General features: G+C 50.1%; 1 protein-coding gene across 2 annotated transcripts; it reads right to left on the bottom strand.

Annotated features, from left to right (window-relative positions):
- Positions 1 to 6,808: 6,808 nt before the first annotated feature.
- On the bottom strand, positions 6,809 to 13,876 carry LOC311509873 (uncharacterized protein). 2 transcript variants are annotated; one of them, XM_084575311.1, is made up of 2 exons: positions 13,743 to 13,876; positions 6,809 to 13,433 (listed from the first exon to the last, which is right to left on the bottom strand). In XM_084575311.1, the coding sequence occupies exon 2, from the start codon at positions 13,217 to 13,219 to the stop codon at positions 7,427 to 7,429; it is 5,793 nt and encodes a 1,930-aa protein (XP_084431437.1). In that variant the 5' UTR covers positions 13,220 to 13,433; positions 13,743 to 13,876; the 3' UTR covers positions 6,809 to 7,426. The 2 variants fall into 2 exon arrangements, 1 of the variants encoding a protein (XP_084431437.1); XR_014699874.1 differs by having other exon boundaries at positions 6,810 to 6,935; positions 7,245 to 13,876.
- Between the last annotated feature and the right edge of the window lie 10,991 nt (positions 13,877 to 24,867).

Genomic DNA, 24,867 nt, shown 5'->3' on the forward strand with positions numbered 1-24,867 from the left:
CAGTGAGGACAGGGCCTTTTTACGTCGAAATGTGCAAAAAAAGCATCCTCTCGCTCTGAAACGGCTGTTTTGCTCTCCACCACATTAACTGTCAGACTGGCCGAATTAGACCGATTCTGCCTCTTTCTTGCCTCTACATGTGAAGAAGAGGGTGCTTGTGAGCATATTGTGCAGTTTCAAGCAGGCAGCTGGCTTGGAACGGGACCGGTGGGGCAGAGCCATCCTAGCGGCTCGCCCGAGCAGTGGAAGCCGGCGAGGGTGCGCGTTCAGCCGGATGAATGGGGCGCTGTCAGGGCCCCTCTCGTGGAGGATAAAAATCATGCTTTTTCCCTCATTACACATCCCATGCGAGCTTGTCATGATAAGACCTCATCCGAATCACACATTGCAGCTCAATATTCAGTGAGGACAGGGCCTTTTTACGTCGAAATGTGCAAAAAAAGCATCCTCTCGCTCTGAAACGGCTGTTTTGCTCTCCACCACATTAACTGTCAGACTGGCCGAATTAGACCGATTCTGCCTCTTTCTTGCCTCTACATGTGAAGAAGAGGGTGCTTGTGAGCATATTGTGCAGTTTCAAGCAGGCAGCTGGCTTGGAACGGGACCGGTGGGGCAGAGCCATCCTAGCGGCTCGCCCGAGCAGTGGAAGCCGGCGAGGGTGCGCGTTCAGCCGGATGAATGGGGCGCTGTCAGGGCCCCTCTCGTGGAGGATAAAAATCCTGCTTTTTCCCTCATTACACATCCCATGCGAGCTTGTCATGATAAGACCTCATCCGAATCACACATTGCAGCTCAATATTCAGTGAGGACAGGGCCTTTTTACGTCGAAATGTGCAAAAAAAGCATCCTCTCGCTCTGAAACGGCTGTTTTGCTCTCCACCACATTAACTGTCAGACTGGCCGAATTAGACCGATTCTGCCTCTTTCTTGCCTCTACATGTGAAGAAGAGGGTGCTTGTGAGCATATTGTGCAGTTTCAAGCAGGCAGCTGGCTTGGAACGGGACCGGTGGGGCAGAGCCATCCTAGCGGCTCGCCCGAGCAGTGGAAGCCGGCGAGGGTGCGCGTTCAGCCGGATGAATGGGGCGCTGTCAGGGCCCCTCTCGTGGAGGATAAAAATCCTGCTTTTTCCCTCATTACACATCCCATGCGAGCTTGTCATGATAAGACCTCATCCGAATCACACATTGCAGCTCAATATTCAGTGAGGACAGGGCCTTTTTACGTCGAAATGTGCAAAAAAAGCATCCTCTCGCTCTGAAACGGCTGTTTTGCTCTCCACCACATTAACTGTCAGACTGGCCGAATTAGACCGATTCTGCCTCTTTCTTGCCTCTACATGTGAAGAAGAGGGTGCTTGTGAGCATATTGTGCAGTTTCAAGCAGGCAGCTGGCTTGGAACGGGACCGGTGGGGCAGAGCCATCCTAGCGGCTCGCCCGAGCAGTGGAAGCCGGCGAGGGTGCGCGTTCAGCCGGATGAATGGGGCGCTGTCAGGGCCCCTCTCGTGGAGGATAAAAATCCTGCTTTTTCCCTCATTACACATCCCATGCGAGCTTGTCATGATAAGACCTCATCCGAATCACACATTGCAGCTCAATATTCAGTGAGGACAGGGCCTTTTTACGTCGAAATGTGCAAAAAAAGCATCCTCTCGCTCTGAAACGGCTGTTTTGCTCTCCACCACATTAACTGTCAGACTGGCCGAATTAGACCGATTCTGCCTCTTTCTTGCCTCTACATGTGAAGAAGAGGGTGCTTGTGAGCATATTGTGCAGTTTCAAGCAGGCAGCTGGCTTGGAACGGGACCGGTGGGGCAGAGCCATCCTAGCGGCTCGCCCGAGCAGTGGAAGCCGGCGAGGGTGCGCGTTCAGCCGGATGAATGGGGCGCTGTCAGGGCCCCTCTCGTGGAGGATAAAAATCCTGCTTTTTCCCTCATTACACATCCCATGCGAGCTTGTCATGATAAGACCTCATCCGAATCACACATTGCAGCTCAATATTCAGTGAGGACAGGGCCTTTTTACGTCGAAATGTGCAAAAAAAGCATCCTCTCGCTCTGAAACGGCTGTTTTGCTCTCCACCACATTAACTGTCAGACTGGCCGAATTAGACCGATTCTGCCTCTTTCTTGCCTCTACATGTGAAGAAGAGGGTGCTTGTGAGCATATTGTGCAGTTTCAAGCAGGCAGCTGGCTTGGAACGGGACCGGTGGGGCAGAGCCATCCTAGCGGCTCGCCCGAGCAGTGGAAGCCGGCGAGGGTGCGCGTTCAGCCGGATGAATGGGGCGCTGTCAGGGCCCCTCTCGTGGAGGATAAAAATCCTGCTTTTTCCCTCATTACACATCCCATGCGAGCTTGTCATGATAAGACCTCATCCGAATCACACATTGCAGCTCAATATTCAGTGAGGACAGGGCCTTTTTACGTCGAAATGTGCAAAAAAAGCATCCTCTCGCTCTGAAACGGCTGTTTTGCTCTCCACCACATTAACTGTCAGACTGGCCGAATTAGACCGATTCTGCCTCTTTCTTGCCTCTACATGTGAAGAAGAGGGTGCTTGTGAGCATATTGTGCAGTTTCAAGCAGGCAGCTGGCTTGGAACGGGACCGGTGGGGCAGAGCCATCCTAGCGGCTCGCCCGAGCAGTGGAAGCCGGCGAGGGTGCGCGTTCAGCCGGATGAATGGGGCGCTGTCAGGGCCCCTCTCGTGGAGGATAAAAATCATGCTTTTTCCCTCATTACACATCCCATGCGAGCTTGTCATGATAAGACCTCATCCGAATCACACATTGCAGCTCAATATTCAGTGAGGACAGGGCCTTTTTACGTCGAAATGTGCAAAAAAAGCATCCTCTCGCTCTGAAACGGCTGTTTTGCTCTCCACCACATTAACTGTCAGACTGGCCGAATTAGACCGATTCTGCCTCTTTCTTGCCTCTACATGTGAAGAAGAGGGTGCTTGTGAGCATATTGTGCAGTTTCAAGCAGGCAGCTGGCTTGGAACGGGACCGGTGGGGCAGAGCCATCCTAGCGGCTCGCCCGAGCAGTGGAAGCCGGCGAGGGTGCGCGTTCAGCCGGATGAATGGGGCGCTGTCAGGGCCCCTCTCGTGGAGGATAAAAATCATGCTTTTTCCCTCATTACACATCCCATGCGAGCTTGTCATGATAAGACCTCATCCGAATCACACATTGCAGCTCAATATTCAGTGAGGACAGGGCCTTTTTACGTCGAAATGTGCAAAAAAAGCATCCTCTCGCTCTGAAACGGCTGTTTTGCTCTCCACCACATTAACTGTCAGACTGGCCGAATTAGACCGATTCTGCCTCTTTCTTGCCTCTACATGTGAAGAAGAGGGTGCTTGTGAGCATATTGTGCAGTTTCAAGCAGGCAGCTGGCTTGGAACGGGACCGGTGGGGCAGAGCCATCCTAGCGGCTCGCCCGAGCAGTGGAAGCCGGCGAGGGTGCGCGTTCAGCCGGATGAATGGGGCGCTGTCAGGGCCCCTCTCGTGGAGGATAAAAATCCTGCTTTTTCCCTCATTACACATCCCATGCGAGCTTGTCATGATAAGACCTCATCCGAATCACACATTGCAGCTCAATATTCAGTGAGGACAGGGCCTTTTTACGTCGAAATGTGCAAAAAAAGCATCCTCTCGCTCTGAAACGGCTGTTTTGCTCTCCACCACATTAACTGTCAGACTGGCCGAATTAGACCGATTCTGCCTCTTTCTTGCCTCTACATGTGAAGAAGAGGGTGCTTGTGAGCATATTGTGCAGTTTCAAGCAGGCAGCTGGCTTGGAACGGGACCGGTGGGGCAGAGCCATCCTAGCGGCTCGCCCGAGCAGTGGAAGCCGGCGAGGGTGCGCGTTCAGCCGGATGAATGGGGCGCTGTCAGGGCCCCTCTCGTGGAGGATAAAAATCCTGCTTTTTCCCTCATTACACATCCCATGCGAGCTTGTCATGATAAGACCTCATCCGAATCACACATTGCAGCTCAATATTCAGTGAGGACAGGGCCTTTTTACGTCGAAATGTGCAAAAAAAGCATCCTCTCGCTCTGAAACGGCTGTTTTGCTCTCCACCACATTAACTGTCAGACTGGCCGAATTAGACCGATTCTGCCTCTTTCTTGCCTCTACATGTGAAGAAGAGGGTGCTTGTGAGCATATTGTGCAGTTTCAAGCAGGCAGCTGGCTTGGAACGGGACCGGTGGGGCAGAGCCATCCTAGCGGCTCGCCCGAGCAGTGGAAGCCGGCGAGGGTGCGCGTTCAGCCGGATGAATGGGGCGCTGTCAGGGCCCCTCTCGTGGAGGATAAAAATCCTGCTTTTTCCCTCATTACACATCCCATGCGAGCTTGTCATGATAAGACCTCATCCGAATCACACATTGCAGCTCAATATTCAGTGAGGACAGGGCCTTTTTACGTCGAAATGTGCAAAAAAAGCATCCTCTCGCTCTGAAACGGCTGTTTTGCTCTCCACCACATTAACTGTCAGACTGGCCGAATTAGACCGATTCTGCCTCTTTCTTGCCTCTACATGTGAAGAAGAGGGTGCTTGTGAGCATATTGTGCAGTTTCAAGCAGGCAGCTGGCTTGGAACGGGACCGGTGGGGCAGAGCCATCCTAGCGGCTCGCCCGAGCAGTGGAAGCCGGCGAGGGTGCGCGTTCAGCCGGATGAATGGGCCGCTGTCAGGGCCCCTCTCGTGGAGGATAAAAATCCTGCTTTTTCCCTCATTACACATCCCATGCGAGCTTGTCATGATAAGACCTCATCCGAATCACACATTGCAGCTCAATATTCAGTGAGGACAGGGCCTTTTTACGTCGAAATGTGCAAAAAAAGCATCCTCTCGCTCTGAAACGGCTGTTTTGCTCTCCACCACATTAACTGTCAGACTGGCCGAATTAGACCGATTCTGCCTCTTTCTTGCCTCTACATGTGAAGAAGAGGGTGCTTGTGAGCATATTGTGCAGTTTCAAGCAGGCAGCTGGCTTGGAACGGGACCGGTGGGGCAGAGCCATCCTAGCGGCTCGCCCGAGCAGTGGAAGCCGGCGAGGGTGCGCGTTCAGCCGGATGAATGGGGCGCTGTCAGGGCCCCTCTCGTGGAGGATAAAAATCCTGCTTTTTCCCTCATTACACATCCCATGCGAGCTTGTCATGATAAGACCTCATCCGAATCACACATTGCAGCTCAATATTCAGTGAGGACAGGGCCTTTTTACGTCGAAATGTGCAAAAAAAGCATCCTCTCGCTCTGAAACGGCTGTTTTGCTCTCCACCACATTAACTGTCAGACTGGCCGAATTAGACCGATTCTGCCTCTTTCTTGCCTCTACATGTGAAGAAGAGGGTGCTTGTGAGCATATTGTGCAGTTTCAAGCAGGCAGCTGGCTTGGAACGGGACCGGTGGGGCAGAGCCATCCTAGCGGCTCGCCCGAGCAGTGGAAGCCGGCGAGGGTGCGCGTTCAGCCGGATGAATGGGGCGCTGTCAGGGCCCCTCTCGTGGAGGATAAAAATCCTGCTTTTTCCCTCATTACACATCCCATGCGAGCTTGTCATGATAAGACCTCATCCGAATCACACATTGCAGCTCAATATTCAGTGAGGACAGGGCCTTTTTACGTCGAAATGTGCAAAAAAAGCATCCTCTCGCTCTGAAACGGCTGTTTTGCTCTCCACCACATTAACTGTCAGACTGGCCGAATTAGACCGATTCTGCCTCTTTCTTGCCTCTACATGTGAAGAAGAGGGTGCTTGTGAGCATATTGTGCAGTTTCAAGCAGGCAGCTGGCTTGGAACGGGACCGGTGGGGCAGAGCCATCCTAGCGGCTCGCCCGAGCAGTGGAAGCCGGCGAGGGTGCGCGTTCAGCCGGATGAATGGGGCGCTGTCAGGGCCCCTCTCGTGGAGGATAAAAATCATGCTTTTTCCCTCATTACACATCCCATGCGAGCTTGTCATGATAAGACCTCATCCGAATCACACATTGCAGCTCAATATTCAGTGAGGACAGGGCCTTTTTACGTCGAAATGTGCAAAAAAAGCATCCTCTCGCTCTGAAACGGCTGTTTTGCTCTCCACCACATTAACTGTCAGACTGGCCGAATTAGACCGATTCTGCCTCTTTCTTGCCTCTACATGTGAAGAAGAGGGTGCTTGTGAGCATATTGTGCAGTTTCAAGCAGGCAGCTGGCTTGGAACGGGACCGGTGGGGCAGAGCCATCCTAGCGGCTCGCCCGAGCAGTGGAAGCCGGCGAGGGTGCGCGTTCAGCCGGATGAATGGGGCGCTGTCAGGGCCCCTCTCGTGGAGGATAAAAATCCTGCTTTTTCCCTCATTACACATCCCATGCGAGCTTGTCATGATAAGACCTCATCCGAATCACACATTGCAGCTCAATATTCAGTGAGGACAGGGCCTTTTTACGTCGAAATGTGCAAAAAAAGCATCCTCTCGCTCTGAAACGGCTGTTTTGCTCTCCACCACATTAACTGTCAGACTGGCCGAATTAGACCGATTCTGCCTCTTTCTTGCCTCTACATGTGAAGAAGAGGGTGCTTGTGAGCATATTGTGCAGTTTCAAGCAGGCAGCTGGCTTGGAACGGGACCGGTGGGGCAGAGCCATCCTAGCGGCTCGCCCGAGCAGTGGAAGCCGGCGAGGGTGCGCGTTCAGCCGGATGAATGGGGCGCTGTCAGGGCCCCTCTCGTGGAGGATAAAAATCCTGCTTTTTCCCTCATTACACATCCCATGCGAGCTTGTCATGATAAGACCTCATCCGAATCACACATTGCAGCTCAATATTCAGTGTACTGTTACACCCAATGTGACCCTGTGTCCTAATTGAGCTTCACAGCCAGCTAAACTCTTCTTGCATCATTTCCTCCAAGGAACAGACAGGTGTTGTGTTTGGCCAGGATTTAATACAAAAAGTGTGAAACTGCAACATACAAGATACAAAATACAAATAAGTATTATGTAAAATTAACAATGCACATTAACTGTTATCACTATGTAGACAATTACTTGTTAACAGTAGCTAAGCATTAGTACAGACAACTTAAATAGGCTCCGCTATCACCACTGGAACACAACTCAAATCAAATGCAAATGTTGTCTAAAAAATTTCACAACCTATGACAAGTGCAACAAATATACCTGCCAAGATTCATAACTAACATAAAACTTACTCATATTTCCACTCAAAGGGCTGGAAATGAGAGGATGGCTTAAGTGAGGAAAAACACACCTCATGGACTGATTGTCACTTTCCAAGCTAGCTTTTCTTTTCTTTTTTCTTCTGACCACCTACTGGTTGAATACATCACCACAATTGTCAATAGCGCCTCCTAGCGGCTGGATGAACATAACATAAACAGTTCCAACACACTCCCCGCCTGGCATTATTTTAAGAATGCCACTATAACCCAACTAAACAGTGGAGGATAACAGTAAAATACAGTCTGAGATAGGTCTATAAAAGGTTTTCATAGTCTTGTCATGCGCCACTTTGACCTCCACCTTCCTCACAACTCCATCCTTGCTTGGAAGAGTCTTCACAATGATTCCCATGGACCATTCGCTCCGTTTTAGTTGCTTGTCTTTCAGGAGAACGATGTCCTTTTCCTTCAGATTTGGTTTGTTGCATTGCCACTTCTGACGACTTTGAAGCATGTTGAGGTACTCTCTTTGCCATCTAGCCCAGAAGGTGTCGGCGAGGACTTGAACTCTTTTCCACTGATGTTTGAACATGTCCGCATTGGTGAAATCTCCTGGTGGAACTGGGATTGCCTTTGTCTTTTGTGTTAGGAGTGTCATGGGAGTCAAGATCAGAGGCGTGTCAGGATCTGAGGAGACGGGCACCAAGGGCCTTGCATTGATGATGGCTGTTACTTCAGCCAGCAATGTCGTCAGGGCCTCATGAGTCAGTGAGGGCTTTGCTGCTTGTAAGAGCATAGAGTCAAGAATACGACGTGCTATTCCTATCATACGCTCCCACGTGCCTCCCATGTGGGATGAGTGAGGAGGGTTGAACACCCAGGAGCACCTTTGTTCACGTAGATAGTCATCCACACTTGCGTCACCAGGCTTTGGGGACTGCAACTTCAGCTCTTTGGATGCGCCGACGAAGTTGGTACCGCAGTCGGACCGTAACTGTTTAGCGGGCCCTCTGATAGAGAAAAATCTACGAAGAGCATTGATGAAGCTTGAGGAGCTTAGCGTCTCGATAACTTCAATATGAACTGCTCTTGTAGACATGCAAGAGAACAGGACAGCCCAGCGTTTGCTATTGGCATGACCACCTCTAGTGCGGCGTGTTGTGACTTCCCACGGTCCGAATACATCTAGGCCAACATACGAGAATGGGGGATCAGTTTGTAGACGTTCGGCGGGCAGGTCTGCCATGATTTGCTGCTCTGTTTTCCCTCGAAGCTTTCTGCAAGTCACACATTTGTGGATGAAACTGCTGATAGATCTCTTAGCACCAACCAACCACAAACCACTTGCTCGCACTGCTCCCTCGGTGAAGTGTCTTCCCTGATGCTTGACAGCTTCATGATGATGTCGGATGAGCAGGAGAGCAATGTGATGGTTTCTCGGGATCAGAAGAGGATTGGCTTCTTGACTGGTCAGGTTGGATTCTGACAAGCGTCCGCCAACACGGAGTAGGTCTTCGTCATCAATGATCGGCTTGAGCTTGTACAGAGGACTGTTGCATGGCAGATCTTGTTTTGCCTTGATGCGTTTGATTTCTTCCGCATACGCTTCATTTTGGACACACCTGATGATAGTGTGCTCTGCTTGAGTCAAGGTTTCTTCTGTAAGACTTGTTCTGCAGAGGTGCCAGCCTTTACAATCTTTGGACTTGAAACTGTGAGCTATATGACGAAGGTATGCAACTGCTTTGACAAGAGAGGTCCACTTTGAGAATCGTTCAAAGCGTGTTGAACCTAAACTGCTTGATGAGGTTCTGGTCACCAGCACAGTAGCGTTCTGACGGATTTCTGCATCTGACTCCGGGTCAATGAGTTCAAATGGGCCTTTTTCAGGAGCAACACTCTTGGTCTTCAGAAGAAAGGCTGGGCCAGACCACCATGATGTGCTTTCGATTTTCTCTGCCGCTAGTGAGCGAGAACCATGGTCAGCTGGATTGTGCTCAGTTGGAACATACTTCCACTGCTCTGGGAGAGAAGATTGCTTGATCCTCTGGACACGATTGTTCACATATACGTGGAATCTCCTGTTCTTGTTGAAGATGTATCCCAGAACCACTTTGCTGTCAGTGAGAAATGTGATCCTGTCAAACTTGATCTTAAGCTCGTCTTTCAGAAGCTCTGACATCTCCACCGCAAGCACTGCAGCACAAAGTTCCAATCTGGGAACGGTGAGCTCTGGCATAGGAGCAAGTTTGGCTTTGCCCATGACGAAACCAACTTCGCTGTGACCATCCTCATGTGTTGCTTTCACATAGGCTACTGCTGCGATTGCTTTCACCGAAGCATCTGAGAACATGCAGAGTTCGATGAAGATGGCTTGTGAGATGGAGAAAGAGACATAGGTACGAGGAATGTGCAAGGCTGTAAGATGCTGCAACGAGTCCTGCCATCTTCTCCATTCGTCATACATGTCTTGTGGCAACGGGGTGTCCCACTCAAGGTTGCGGCTGGTGAGCTCCCTGAGTAGCAGTCTGCCTTTAATAGTTACAGGTGCGAGCAGCCCAAGAGGATCGAACAAACTATTTACAGTTGAGAGCACACCGCGTCGAGTTAAGGGCTTCTGCTCTTGAGGAACATCAAACATGAATGCGTCTGATGTGGTGTTCCAAATCACACCCAAACTGCGTTGGACTGGGAGCTTGTCTGTAGTTAGATCAAGTTCTTTGATCTCCTTTGCTCTATCTTCAGAAGGGAAAGCACTCACCACCTCCACTTTGTTGGAGGCTATCTTGTGGAGACGTAGATTAGAGAGGGCGAGCATTTTCTGGGCTCTCTGTAGGACGTCAATTGCCTCAGCTTCTGTAGGGAAAGACTTCAGTGCGTCATCCACATAAAAGTCTTGCTCGATGAAGTTGCGAGCATCAGTTCCATATTCACCTTCGGCTTCCTTTGCTGCCATCCTCAATCCGTAGATCGCTACTGCTGGGGAGGGGCTGTTACCGAAAACGTGCACTCTCATGCGATAGTCTACCACCTCCTTGGTTAGGTCGTTGTCTTCATACCACAGGAAACGAAGGTAATCTCTGTGGTCCTCCTGAACAACAAAGCAGTAAAACATCTGCTCAATGTCAGCTGTGATAGCGACAGGTTCCTTCCTGAATCGCAGGAGCACACCCACAAGTGTGTTGTTGAGATCGGGCCCAGAAAGCAGAACATCATTGAGAGACACTCCATCAAACTGAGCACTAGAGTCAAACACCACACGGATCTTCCCGGGCTTCTGTGGGTGGTAAACACCGAAGGTGGGAAGATACCAGGTCTCTTTATTCTTGGTGCGAGGTGGTGCAAGCTCTGCATGCTTGTTGTCAAGCATTTTCTGCATGAACTCAATGAAGTGAGCCTTCATGTCTGGCTTCTTGTTGAGTGTGCGTCGAAGTGACTCTAGGCGCTTAAGGGCGTAGCACCTGTTGTCTGGGAGGAGACGTCTTGGGCTTCGAAATGGGAGTGGTGCAACCAAGCTGTTAGTGTCATCTTTGAAGATCTGTTCCATCTTTTTCAGAAAGACGAGGTCCTCAGCTGAATGTGCAAGACGGTTGTCTTCGTTGGTTTGGCAGAAAACATTCTCTCCTAGATTCTCATCTGTGAGCTTTGTTTGTAGGCTTGCAGGTGCCACTGGTTTGGAAATGGCTTTGGACTGGCTCAGTGTGAAGCTCTCTTTCACGTTGAAGCGGCTGCTGCAGGGAGTGAGATAGCTTGGGCGACCATTGTCCAGTATATGTGTCTTGAGAACATTTACTTCACTTGGCTTGTGGGCATTACCCAGACATACATCCCCTATAATGACCCAGCCCAGGTCAAGCCTTTGTGCAAATGGGTCATTGTGCTTGCCACATATTTGTTTTCTGACCTTGTGGACACTCAGCAGATTTCGTCCAATCAGCAGCAGAATGTCGGCATCAGGATCGAGGTGTGGTATCTCAGCAGCTATGGCTCTCAGGTGAGGATGGTGTGAAGCAGCTTCTGCAGTGGGTATCTCATCTTTATTGTTTGGGATAGCATTGCACTCTATAAGCATGGGGAGAGGAAAGCTCATTTTTCCATCAAATGACTGAACAACGTAGTCACAGGCTCTTCTGCCACTTACTCGAGTCACACCGGAGCAGGTTTTTAATGTGTATGGCATAGTTGAGCCTTGTATTGCAAACATGTCGAAAAACTCTGTCTTTGCTAGTGACTCGTTACTTTGATCGTCTATTATTGCATACATTTTCTTCGTGTTGTGTGGCTCACCTCTGTGGTGGACTTGCACCAAACAGATCTTGGAGCAGGACTTTCCTGTGATCTCATTCCCACATACCTCGGTACATGTGGCTGTAACATCAACCTCCTGTGCAGGTTCTTGCTCCCCGCCATACTCCTTTGGGAATGAAGGAGGCTTGGATGTTGATGGTGCTGGACCTGGGTGAAGAGCTCCTAGATGTCTCTCGCTGCCACACTCATCACACTTTATTGTAGCTTTACATTCCTTGGCTTGGTGAGTGGTAGAAGCGAGGCAGCGATAGCAGATGTTATTTTCTTTGAGCAACTTTTTTCTATCTTCCAGCAGCATCATTCTGAAACCTCTGCATCTTTTCAGTGGATGTGGTTTGTGATGTATGGGGCATTCTTTTTGAATGTCTGTCTGTCTTGTGTCTTTTGTCTTGTCTGTCTCTAACACTTCTGTCTTGTGTGCTGTGACGGACTGTCTTTGGCTGTAGTTGCTTGTTAGCTTTCCTTTTTTGTAACTAACTGCAGGATTGACAGGTGGGTTGTAAGCTGTGGTAAAGCTTGGGTCATTCCTCGCTTTGGCTTGGCGTTTCACAAAGTCCACAAAGAACGAGAAGGGTGGAAAGCTTACATTATGATCCTCTTTATAATTCGACCCCACCATTGTCCATCTCTCTTGAAGGGGAAAGGGCAGCTTCTCAACAATTGGACCCACTCCTCTAGCTGTATCGAGGTAACTCAACCCCGTGAGATATCCATCTAATTTTGCACCTTCCAGTTCACACAGCAGATCTGACAGGTCACGAAGCTTGTGAGGCTCTTTGCTCGAAAGCTTTGGAAAGTTCTGTAACCTTGTGAAAAGAGAGTTTTCTATTGCTTCTGGAGAGCCGTAGCATTCTTCTAATCTCTCCCATATCATGTTCAGACCAGCAAGTGGGAATCTAATGTTGACCGCCTTCAATCTTTTTGCATGATCAGAAGACTCAGGGCCGAGCCATTTGATGAGGAGGTTAATTTCTTCGCTAGCTGTAAGACCCAGTTCTCTGATAGTGCACTGGAAAGTAGCCTTCCAGCTGAGATAACTCTCTGGTTTATCATCAAATTTAGTCAGCCCTCCGGTTACTAGTTGACTCTTGGCTAGAAACCTGGCAAGGTCACTGGTTGTGTTGTCAGCGCTATTTGGACTTAAAAACTGCTTTGGTTGTTCGATTACGTCTCTTATCGGTGGTCGTTTGGCGCCATCTGGTGGCTGGACTGAGTAATTGTTTGCTTCCTGTTTAACGTGAAAAGATGTGTGAACATCTGGTTGGTATTGTTCCTGACGTGTAGGGCTGTGTTGAAAAGTCTCTCTTTTTTGAGTCGGCTCATCTTTGTAACTGTGTCTGTTTATGTACTCACTCACTTTCTCCTCTGTAGTTGGTTGTAAGGGCAAGAAACTCAGTTCGTTACTTTTTTCCATGTCCTCATACTGAGCTGCGGCTGCCTCCATTACCTCAGCTTTGGCCATGGCAGCATCTGCCTCCTTCTGGAGATTGAGCACATCAAGTGTTGCTTCTAACCGTGCTTTTTCCACTTTGATGCTCAGTTCTTTCTCAGCATAGGCTAGCCTGGCTTTGGCGGCTTGAGCATCTGCTTGAGCGCGTGCCGCAGCCATACTGGCTCGGCTTGAAGCTGATGACCTTGTAGATGCTCCAGCTTTTGAGCGAACAGTTAGATTTCCTGAACATATTGACTTTGCTACAGGTGCCTTTGATGAGTGAGAGGAGTGTGAGCTTTGACTTTTAGTTTCTTCCTTCTCCATAGTAGCCTTTAGCAGGATTGCAGATTGTGTTTTCTTCCACCAACCGTTCACCGTAGTCCCTCGTAGAGCGTTATGATTTCACTGTACTGTTACACCCAATGTGACCCTGTGTCCTAATTGAGCTTCACAGCCAGCTAAACTCTTCTTGCATCATTTCCTCCAAGGAACAGACAGGTGTTGTGTTTGGCCAGGATTTAATACAAAAAGTGTGAAACTGCAACATACAAGATACAAAATACAAATAAGTATTATGTAAAATTAACAATGCACATTAACTGTTATCACTATGTAGACAATTACTTGTTAACAGTAGCTAAGCATTAGTACAGACAACTTAAATAGGCTCCGCTATCACCACTGGAACACAACTCAAATCAAATGCAAATGTTGTCTAAAAAATTTCACAACCTATGACAAGTGCAACAAATATACCTGCCAAGATTCATAACTAACATAAAACTTACTCATATTTCCACTCAAAGGGCTGGAAATGAGAGGATGGCTTAAGTGAGGAAAAACACACCTCATGGACTGATTGTCACTTTCCAAGCTAGCTTTTCTTTTCTTTTTTCTTCTGACCACCTACTGGTTGAATACATCACCACAATTGTCAATAGCGCCTCCTAGCGGCTGGATGAACATAACATAAACAGTTCCAACACATTCAGTGAGGACAGGGCCTTTTTACGTCGAAATGTGCAAAAAAAGCATCCTCTCGCTCTGAAACGGCTGTTTTGCTCTCCACCACATTAACTGTCAGACTGGCCGAATTAGACCGATTCTGCCTCTTTCTTGCCTCTACATGTGAAGAAGAGGGTGCTTGTGAGCATATTGTGCAGTTTCAAGCAGGCAGCTGGCTTGGAACGGGACCGGTGGGGCAGAGCCATCCTAGCGGCTCGCCCGAGCAGTGGAAGCCGGCGAGGGTGCGCGTTCAGCCGGATGAATGGGGCGCTGTCAGGGCCCCTCTCGTGGAGGATAAAAATCATGCTTTTTCCCTCATTACACATCCCATGCGAGCTTGTCATGATAAGACCTCATCCGAATCACACATTGCAGCTCAATATTCAGTGAGGACAGGGCCTTTTTACGTCGAAATGTGCAAAAAAAGCATCCTCTCGCTCTGAAACGGCTGTTTTGCTCTCCACCACATTAACTGTCAGACTGGCCGAATTAGACCGATTCTGCCTCTTTCTTGCCTCTACATGTGAAGAAGAGGGTGCTTGTGAGCATATTGTGCAGTTTCAAGCAGGCAGCTGGCTTGGAACGGGACCGGTGGGGCAGAGCCATCCTAGCGGCTCGCCCGAGCAGTGGAAGCCGGCGAGGGTGCGCGTTCAGCCGGATGAATGGGGCGCTGTCAGGGCCCCTCTCGTGGAGGATAAAAATCATGCTTTTTCCCTCATTACACATCCCATGCGAGCTTGTCATGATAAGACCTCATCCGAATCACACATTGCAGCTCAATATTCAGTGAGGACAGGGCCTTTTTACGTCGAAATGTGCAAAAAAAGCATCCTCTCGCTCTGAAACGGCTGTTTTGCTCTCCACCACATTAACTGTCAGACTGGCCGAATTAGACCGATTCTGCCTCTTTCTTGCCTCTACATGTGAAGAAGAGGGTGCTTGTGAGCATATTGTGCAGTTTCAAGCAGGCAGCTGGCTTGGAACGGGACCGGTGGGGCAGAGCCATCCTAGCGGCTCGCCCGAGCAGTGGAAGCCGGCGAGGGTGCGCGTTCAGCCGGATGAATGGGGCGCTGTCAGGGCCCCTCTCGTGGAGGATAAAAATCATGCTTTTTCCCTCATTACACATCCCATGCGAGCTTGTCATGATAAGACCTCATCCGAATCACACATTGCAGCTCAATATTCAGTGAGGACAGGGCCTTTTTACGTCGAAATGTGCAAAAAAAGCATCCTCTCGCTCTGAAACGGCTGTTTTGCTCTCCACCACATTAACTGTCAGACTGGCCGAATTAGACCGATTCTGCCTCTTTCTTGCCTCTACATGTGAAGAAGAGGGTGCTTGTGAGCATATTGTGCAGTTTCAAGCAGGCAGCTGGCTTGGAACGGGACCGGTGGGGCAGAGCCATCCTAGCGGCTCGCCCGAGCAGTGGAAGCCGGCGAGGGTGCGCGTTCAGCCGGATGAATGGGGCGCTGTCAGGGCCCCTCTCGTGGAGGATAAAAATCATGCTTTTTCCCTCATTACACATCCCATGCGAGCTTGTCATGATAAGACCTCATCCGAATCACACATTGCAGCTCAATATTCAGTGAGGACAGGGCCTTTTTACGTCGAAATGTGCAAAAAAAGCATCCTCTCGCTCTGAAACGGCTGTTTTGCTCTCCACCACATTAACTGTCAGACTGGCCGAATTAGACCGATTCTGCCTCTTTCTTGCCTCTACATGTGAAGAAGAGGGTGCTTGTGAGCATATTGTGCAGTTTCAAGCAGGCAGCTGGCTTGGAACGGGACCGGTGGGGCAGAGCCATCCTAGCGGCTCGCCCGAGCAGTGGAAGCCGGCGAGGGTGCGCGTTCAGCCGGATGAATGGGGCGCTGTCAGGGCCCCTCTCGTGGAGGATAAAAATCATGCTTTTTCCCTCATTACACATCCCATGCGAGCTTGTCATGATAAGACCTCATCCAAATCACACATTGCAGCTCAATATTCAGTGAGGACAGGGCCTTTTTACGTCGAAATGTGCAAAAAAAGCATCCTCTCGCTCTGAAACGGCTGTTTTGCTCTCCACCACATTAACTGTCAGACTGGCCGAATTAGACCGATTCTGCCTCTTTCTTGCCTCTACATGTGAAGAAGAGGGTGCTTGTGAGCATATTGTGCAGTTTCAAGCAGGCAGCTGGCTTGGAACGGGACCGGTGGGGCAGAGCCATCCTAGCGGCTCGCCCGAGCAGTGGAAGCCGGCGAGGGTGCGCGTTCAGCCGGATGAATGGGGCGCTGTCAGGGCCCCTCTCGTGGAGGATAAAAATCATGCTTTTTCCCTCATTACACATCCCATGCGAGCTTGTCATGATAAGACCTCATCCGAATCACACATTGCAGCTCAATATTCAGTGAGGACAGGGCCTTTTTACGTCGAAATGTGCAAAAAAAGCATCCTCTCGCTCTGAAACGGCTGTTTTGCTCTCCACCACATTAACTGTCAGACTGGCCGAATTAGACCGATTCTGCCTCTTTCTTGCCTCTACATGTGAAGAAGAGGGTGCTTGTGAGCATATTGTGCAGTTTCAAGCAGGCAGCTGGCTTGGAACGGGACCGGTGGGGCAGAGCCATCCTAGCGGCTCGCCCGAGCAGTGGAAGCCGGCGAGGGTGCGCGTTCAGCCGGATGAATGGGGCGCTGTCAGGGCCCCTCTCGTGGAGGATAAAAATCATGCTTTTTCCCTCATTACACATCCCATGCGAGCTTGTCATGATAAGACCTCATCCGAATCACACATTGCAGCTCAATATTCAGTGAGGACAGGGCCTTTTTACGTCGAAATGTGCAAAAAAAGCATCCTCTCGCTCTGAAACGGCTGTTTTGCTCTCCACCACATTAACTGTCAGACTGGCCGAATTAGACCGATTCTGCCTCTTTCTTGCCTCTACATGTGAAGAAGAGGGTGCTTGTGAGCATATTGTGCAGTTTCAAGCAGGCAGCTGGCTTGGAACGGGACCGGTGGGGCAGAGCCATCCTAGCGGCTCGCCCGAGCAGTGGAAGCCGGCGAGGGTGCGCGTTCAGCCGGATGAATGGGGCGCTGTCAGGGCCCCTCTCGTGGAGGATAAAAATCATGCTTTTTCCCTCATTACACATCCCATGCGAGCTTGTCATGATAAGACCTCATCCGAATCACACATTGCAGCTCAATATTCAGTGAGGACAGGGCCTTTTTACGTCGAAATGTGCAAAAAAAGCATCCTCTCGCTCTGAAACGGCTGTTTTGCTCTCCACCACATTAACTGTCAGACTGGCCGAATTAGACCGATTCTGCCTCTTTCTTGCCTCTACATGTGAAGAAGAGGGTGCTTGTGAGCATATTGTGCAGTTTCAAGCAGGCAGCTGGCTTGGAACGGGACCGGTGGGGCAGAGCCATCCTAGCGGCTCGCCCGAGCAGTGGAAGCCGGCGAGGGTGCGCGTTCAGCCGGATGAATGGGGCGCTGTCAGGGCCCCTCTCGTGGAGGATAAAAATCATGCTTTTTCCCTCATTACACATCCCATGCGAGCTTGTCATGATAAGACCTCATCCAAATCACACATTGCAGCTCAATATTCAGTGAGGACAGGGCCTTTTTACGTCGAAATGTGCAAAAAAAGCATCCTCTCGCTCTGAAACGGCTGTTTTGCTCTCCACCACATTAACTGTCAGACTGGCCGAATTAGACCGATTCTGCCTCTTTCTTGCCTCTACATGTGAAGAAGAGGGTGCTTGTGAGCATATTGTGCAGTTTCAAGCAGGCAGCTGGCTTGGAACGGGACCGGTGGGGCAGAGCCATCCTAGCGGCTCGCCCGAGCAGTGGAAGCCGGCGAGGGTGCGCGTTCAGCCGGATGAATGGGGCGCTGTCAGGGCCCCTCTCGTGGAGGATAAAAATCATGCTTTTTCCCTCATTACACATCCCATGCGAGCTTGTCATGATAAGACCTCATCCAAATCACACATTGCAGCTCAATATTCAGTGAGGACAGGGCCTTTTTACGTCGAAATGTGCAAAAAAAGCATCCTCTCGCTCTGAAACGGCTGTTTTGCTCTCCACCACATTAACTGTCAGACTGGCCGAATTAGACCGATTCTGCCTCTTTCTTGCCTCTACATGTGAAGAAGAGGGTGCTTGTGAGCATATTGTGCAGTTTCAAGCAGGCAGCTGGCTTGGAACGGGACCGGTGGGGCAGAGCCATCCTAGCGGCTCGCCCGAGCAGTGGAAGCCGGCGAGGGTGCGCGTTCAGCCGGATGAATGGGGCGCTGTCAGGGCCCCTCTCGTGGAGGATAAAAATCATGCTTTTTCCCTCATTACACATCCCATGCGAGCTTGTCATGATAAGACCTCATCCAAATCACACATTGCAGCTCAATATTCAGTGAGGACAGGGCCTTTTTACGTCGAAATGTGCAAAAAAAGCATCCTCTCGCTCTGAAACGGCTGTTTTGCTCTCCACCACATTAACTGTCAGACTGGCCGAATTAGACCGATTCTGCCTCTTTCTTGCCTCTACATGTGAAGAAGAGGGTGCTTGTGAGCATATTGTGCAGTTTCAAGCAGGCAGCTGGCTTGGAACGGGACCGGTGGGGCAGAGCCATCCTAGCGGCTCGCCCGAGCAGTGGAAGCCGGCGAGGGTGCGCGTTCAGCCGGATGAATGGGGCGCTGTCAGGGCCCCTCTCGTGGAGGATAAAAATCATGCTTTTTCCCTCATTACACATCCCATGCCAGCTTGTCATGATAAGACCTCATCCAAATCACACATTGCAGCTCAATATTCAGTGAGGACAGGGCCTTTTTACGTCGAAATGTGCAAAAAAAGCATCCTCTCGCTCTGAAACGGCTGTTTTGCTCTCCACCACATTAACTGTCAGACTGGCCGAATTAGACCGATTCTGCCTCTTTCTTGCCTCTACATGTGAAGAAGAGGGTGCTTGTGAGCATATTGTGCAGTTTCAAGCAGGCAGCTGGCTTGGAACGGGACCGGTGGGGCAGAGCCATCCTAGCGGCTCGCCCGAGCAGTGGAAGCCGGCGAGGGTGCGCGTTCAGCCGGATGAATGGGGCGCTGTCAGGGCCCCTCTCGTGGAGGATAAAAATCATGCTTTTTCCCTCATTACACATCCCATGCGAGCTTGTCATGATAAGACCTCATCCAAATCACACATTGCAGCTCAATATTCAGTGAGGACAGGGCCTTTTTACGTCGAAATGTGCAAAAAAAGCATCCTCTCGCTCTGAAACGGCTGTTTTGCTCTCCACCACATTAACTGTCAGACTGGCCGAATTAGACCGATTCGGCCTCTTTCTTGCCTCTACATGTGAAGAAGAGGGTGCTTGTGAGCATATTGTGCAGTTTCAAGCAGGCAGCTGGCTTGGAACGGGACCGGTGGGGCAGAGCCATCCTAGCGGCTCGCCCGAGCAGTGGAAGCCGGCGAGGGTGCGCGTTCAGCCGGATGAATGGGGCGCTGTCAGGGCCCCTCTCGTGGAGGATAAAAATCATGCTTTTTCCCTCATTACACATCCCATGCGAGCTTGTCATGATAAGACCTCATCCAAATCACACATTGCAGCTCAATATTCAGTGAGGACAGGGCCTTTTTACGTCGAAATGTGCAAAAAAAGCATCCTCTCGCTCTGAAACGGCTGTTTTGCTCTCCACCACATTAACTGTCAGACTGGCCGAATTAGACCGATTCGGCCTCTTTCTTGCCTCTACATGTGAAGAAGAGGGTGCTTGTGAGCATATTGTGCAGTTTCAAGCAGGCAGCTGGCTTGGAACGGGACCGGTGGGGCAGAGCCATCCTAGCGGCTCGCCCGAGCAGTGGAAGCCGGCGAGGGTGCGCGTTCAGCCGGATGAATGGGGCGCTGTCAGGGCCCCTCTCGTGGAGGATAAAAATCATGCTTTTTCCCTCATTACACATCCCATGCGAGCTTGTCATGATAAGACCTCATCCAAATCACACATTGCAGCTCAATATTCAGTGAGGACAGGGCCTTTTTACGTCGAAATGTGCAAAAAAAGCATCCTCTCGCTCTGAAACGGCTGTTTTGCTCTCCACCACATTAACTGTCAGACTGGCCGAATTAGACCGATTCTGCCTCTTTCTTGCCTCTACATGTGAAGAAGAGGGTGCTTGTGAGCATATTGTGCAGTTTCAAGCAGGCAGCTGGCTTGGAACGGGACCGGTGGGGCAGAGCCATCCTAGCGGCTCGCCCGAGCAGTGGAAGCCGGCGAGGGTGCGCGTTCAGCCGGATGAATGGGGCGCTGTCAGGGCCCCTCTCGTGGAGGATAAAAATCATGCTTTTTCCCTCATTACACATCCCATGCGAGCTTGTCATGATAAGACCTCATCCAAATCACACATTGCAGCTCAATATTCAGTGAGGACAGGGCCTTTTTACGTCGAAATGTGCAAAAAAAGCATCCTCTCGCTCTGAAACGGCTGTTTTGCTCTCCACCACATTAACTGTCAGACTGGCCGAATTAGACCGATTCTGCCTCTTTCTTGCCTCTACATGTGAAGAAGAGGGTGCTTGTGAGCATATTGTGCAGTTTCAAGCAGGCAGCTGGCTTGGAACGGGACCGGTGGGGCAGAGCCATCCTAGCGGCTCGCCCGAGCAGTGGAAGCCGGCGAGGGTGCGCGTTCAGCCGGATGAATGGGGCGCTGTCAGGGCCCCTCTCGTGGAGGATAAAAATCATGCTTTTTCCCTCATTACACATCCCATGCGAGCTTGTCATGATAAGACCTCATCCAAATCACACATTGCAGCTCAATATTCAGTGAGGACAGGGCCTTTTTACGTCGAAATGTGCAAAAAAAGCATCCTCTCGCTCTGAAACGGCTGTTTTGCTCTCCACCACATTAACTGTCAGACTGGCCGAATTAGACCGATTCTGCCTCTTTCTTGCCTCTACATGTGAAGAAGAGGGTGCTTGTGAGCATATTGTGCAGTTTCAAGCAGGCAGCTGGCTTGGAACGGGACCGGTGGGGCAGAGCCATCCTAGCGGCTCGCCCGAGCAGTGGAAGCCGGCGAGGGTGCGCGTTCAGCCGGATGAATGGGGCGCTGTCAGGGCCCCTCTCGTGGAGGATAAAAATCATGCTTTTTCCCTCATTACACATCCCATGCGAGCTTGTCATGATAAGACCTCATCCAAATCACACATTGCAGCTCAATATTCAGTGAGGACAGGGCCTTTTTACGTCGAAATGTGCAAAAAAAGCATCCTCTCGCTCTGAAACGGCTGTTTTGCTCTCCACCACATTAACTGTCAGACTGGCCGAATTAGACCGATTCTGCCTCTTTCTTGCCTCTACATGTGAAGAAGAGGGTGCTTGTGAGCATATTGTGCAGTTTCAAGCAGGCAGCTGGCTTGGAACGGGACCGGTGGGGCAGAGCCATCCTAGCGGCTCGCCCGAGCAGTGGAAGCCGGCGAGGGTGCGCGTTCAGCCGGATGAATGGGGCGCTGTCAGGGCCCCTCTCGTGGAGGATAAAAATCATGCTTTTTCCCTCATTACACATCCCATGCGAGCTTGTCATGATAAGACCTCATCCAAATCACACATTGCAGCTCAATATTCAGTGAGGACAGGGCCTTTTTACGTCGAAATGTGCAAAAAAAGCATCCTCTCGCTCTGAAACGGCTGTTTTGCTCTCCACCACATTAACTGTCAGACTGGCCGAATTAGACCGATTCTGCCTCTTTCTTGCCTCTACATGTGAAGAAGAGGGTGCTTGTGAGCATATTGTGCAGTTTCAAGCAGGCAGCTGGCTTGGAACGGGACCGGTGGGGCAGAGCCATCCTAGCGGCTCGCCCGAGCAGTGGAAGCCGGCGAGGGTGCGCGTTCAGCCGGATGAATGGGGCGCTGTCAGGGCCCCTCTCGTGGAGGATAAAAATCATGCTTTTTCCCTCATTACACATCCCATGCGAGCTTGTCATGATAAGACCTCATCCAAATCACACATTGCAGCTCAATATTCAGTGAGGACAGGGCCTTTTTACGTCGAAATGTGCAAAAAAAGCATCCTCTCGCTCTGAAACGGCTGTTTTGCTCTCCACCACATTAACTGTCAGACTGGCCGAATTAGACCGATTCTGCCTCTTTCTTGCCTCTACATGTGAAGAAGAGGGTGCTTGTGAGCATATTGTGCAGTTTCAAGCAGGCAGCTGGCTTGGAACGGGACCGGTGGGGCAGAGCCATCCTAGCGGCTCGCCCGAGCAGTGGAAGCCGGCGAGGGTGCGCGTTCAGCCGGATGAATGGGGCGCTGTCAGGGCCCCTCTCGTGGAGGATAAAAATCATGCTTTTTCCCTCATTACACATCCCATGCGAGCTTGTCATGATAAGACCTCATCCAAATCACACATTGCAGCTCAATATTCAGTGAGGACAGGGCCTTTTTACGTCGAAATGTGCAAAAAAAGCATCCTCTCGCTCTGAAACGGCTGTTTTGCTCTCCACCACATTAATTCAATTCAATTCAATTTTATTTATATAGCGTCAATAACAATACAAATCGTCTCAAGACGCTTTACAAAAACCCGGCCTGAAACCCCCAGAGCAAGCCTGAAGGCAACGGTGGCAAGGAAAAACTCCCTTTTAACAGGAAGAAACCTCAAGCAGAACCCAGCTCATATGGAGGGACCCATCTGCCTAAGGCCAGCCGGGTACAGACAGAAGAAAGAGAGAAGAGAACAGCAAAGAGAGAAGAGAAGAGAACAGCAAGATAAACATACATCTGTCATAGATACACATATCTGACTAAAGTGTACATGTGGAATCTTATGATACAAACTGATGATGTTACATGACAGTTTGAAAATGTAAGAGGAATCATAGGCAGGTTGGAGAATTGTTCATTCAGGTAGGAGTGGATAACTTCAGGATTCCATGAAGACTAGGCAGGCTGATGAGACCACGACAACAGATGTAGTATAGAGCTCCACAGGAAACACACCACTCCAGGCCAGAGATACTCACAAGAAGAGGGGGGAAGGGGGGGAAGAGGGGGGAAGGGGGGGGAAGGGGGGTGGGACACACACAGCAGTAAACATTCTACATAGTAATAGCACAGAATTGTATGACTAGTAGTATATAGGAAATTAGAGGGCAAGAGCTCTGTGCCAGAGAAAAGAAAGTGGAGGATGCGAGAGAGGAGAGAGAAGAAAGAAGGAGGACATGTGTTTGGTGCATCGTCCCCCAGCAGCCTAGACCTATAGCAGCATAACTAAGGGATGGTTTAGTCCAGCCCTAACTATAAGCCTGATCAAAAAGGAAAGTCTTAAGCCTGACCTTAAAAATAGAGAGAGTGTCTGCCTCCCGAACCCAAACTGGGAGCTGGTTCCATAGGAGAGGAGCCTGATAGCTGAAAGCTCTACCTCCCATTCTACTTTTTGAAATTCTAGGAACCACAAGTAGGCCTGCACTTTCAGACCGAAGTGATCTGCTGGGATGATATGGTACAATAAGGTCTTTAAGATACGATGGAGCTAGGCCTTTAAGGGCCTTGTATGTAAGGAGGAGGATTTTAAATTCTATTCTAGACTTTAAAGGGAGCCAGTGAAGAGAAGCTAAAACTGGAGTAATATGATCTCTCTTGCTAATTCCTGTCAATGCTCTTGCTGCGGCATTTTGAATCAACTGGAGGCTTTTTAAAGAGCTATTTGGACAGCCAGACAGTAATGAATTACAATAATCCAGTCTGGACGACACAAATGCATGAACTAGTTTTTCAGCATCACTCTGAGACAGGATGTTCCTAATTTTGACGATATTACGCAGGTGAAAGAAGGCAGTCCTGGTCACTTGCTTTATGTGACATTTAAAGGACATATCCTCATCAAATATAACACCAAGGTTAACTGTCAGACTGGCCGAATTAGACCGATTCTGCCTCTTTCTTGCCTCTACATGTGAAGAAGAGGGTGCTTGTGAGCATATTGTGCAGTTTCAAGCAGGCAGCTGGCTTGGAACGGGACCGGTGGGGCAGAGCCATCCTAGCGGCTCGCCCGAGCAGTGGAAGCCGGCGAGGGTGCGCGTTCAGCCGGATGAATGGGGCGCTGTCAGGGCCCCTCTCGTGGAGGATAAAAATCATGCTTTTTCCCTCATTACACATCCCATGCGAGCTTGTCATGATAAGACCTCATCCAAATCACACATTGCAGCTCAATATTCAGTGAGGACAGGGCCTTTTTACGTCGAAATGTGCAAAAAAAGCATCCTCTCGCTCTGAAACGGCTGTTTTGCTCTCCACCACATTAACTGTCAGACTGGCCGAATTAGACCGATTCTGCCTCTTTCTTGCCTCTACATGTGAAGAAGAGGGTGCTTGTGAGCATATTGTGCAGTTTCAAGCAGGCAGCTGGCTTGGAACGGGACCGGTGGGGCAGAGCCATCCTAGCGGCTCGCCCGAGCAGTGGAAGCCGGCGAGGGTGCGCGTTCAGCCGGATGAATGGGGCGCTGTCAGGGCCCCTCTCGTGGAGGATAAAAATCATGCTTTTTCCCTCATTACACATCCCATGCGAGCTTGTCATGATAAGACCTCATCCAAATCACACATTGCAGCTCAATATTCAGTGAGGACAGGGCCTTTTTACGTCGAAATGTGCAAAAAAAGCATCCTCTCGCTCTGAAACGGCTGTTTTGCTCTCCACCACATTAATTCAATTCAATTCAATTTTATTTATATAGCGTCAATAACAATACAAATCGTCTCAAGACGCTTTACAAAAACCCGGCCTGAAACCCCCAGAGCAAGCCTGAAGGCAACGGTGGCAAGGAAAAACTCCCTTTTAACAGGAAGAAACCTCAAGCAGAACCCAGCTCATATGGAGGGACCCATCTGCCTAAGGCCAGCCGGGTACAGACAGAAGAAAGAGAGAAGAGAACAGCAAAGAGAGAAGAGAAGAGAACAGCAAGATAAACATACATCTGTCATAGATACACATATCTGACTAAAGTGTAC

This window comes from Chelon labrosus (assembly GCF_963514085.1).
Source record: "Chelon labrosus genome assembly, contig: SCAFFOLD_95, whole genome shotgun sequence".
NCBI lineage: Eukaryota > Metazoa > Chordata > Actinopteri > Mugiliformes > Mugilidae > Chelon > Chelon labrosus.

Coding starts and splice junctions, on each gene's coding strand:
- LOC311509873 (XM_084575311.1), bottom strand. CDS start 13,219: ATGGAGAAGGAAGAAACTAAAAGTCAAAGCTCACACTCCTCTCACTCA.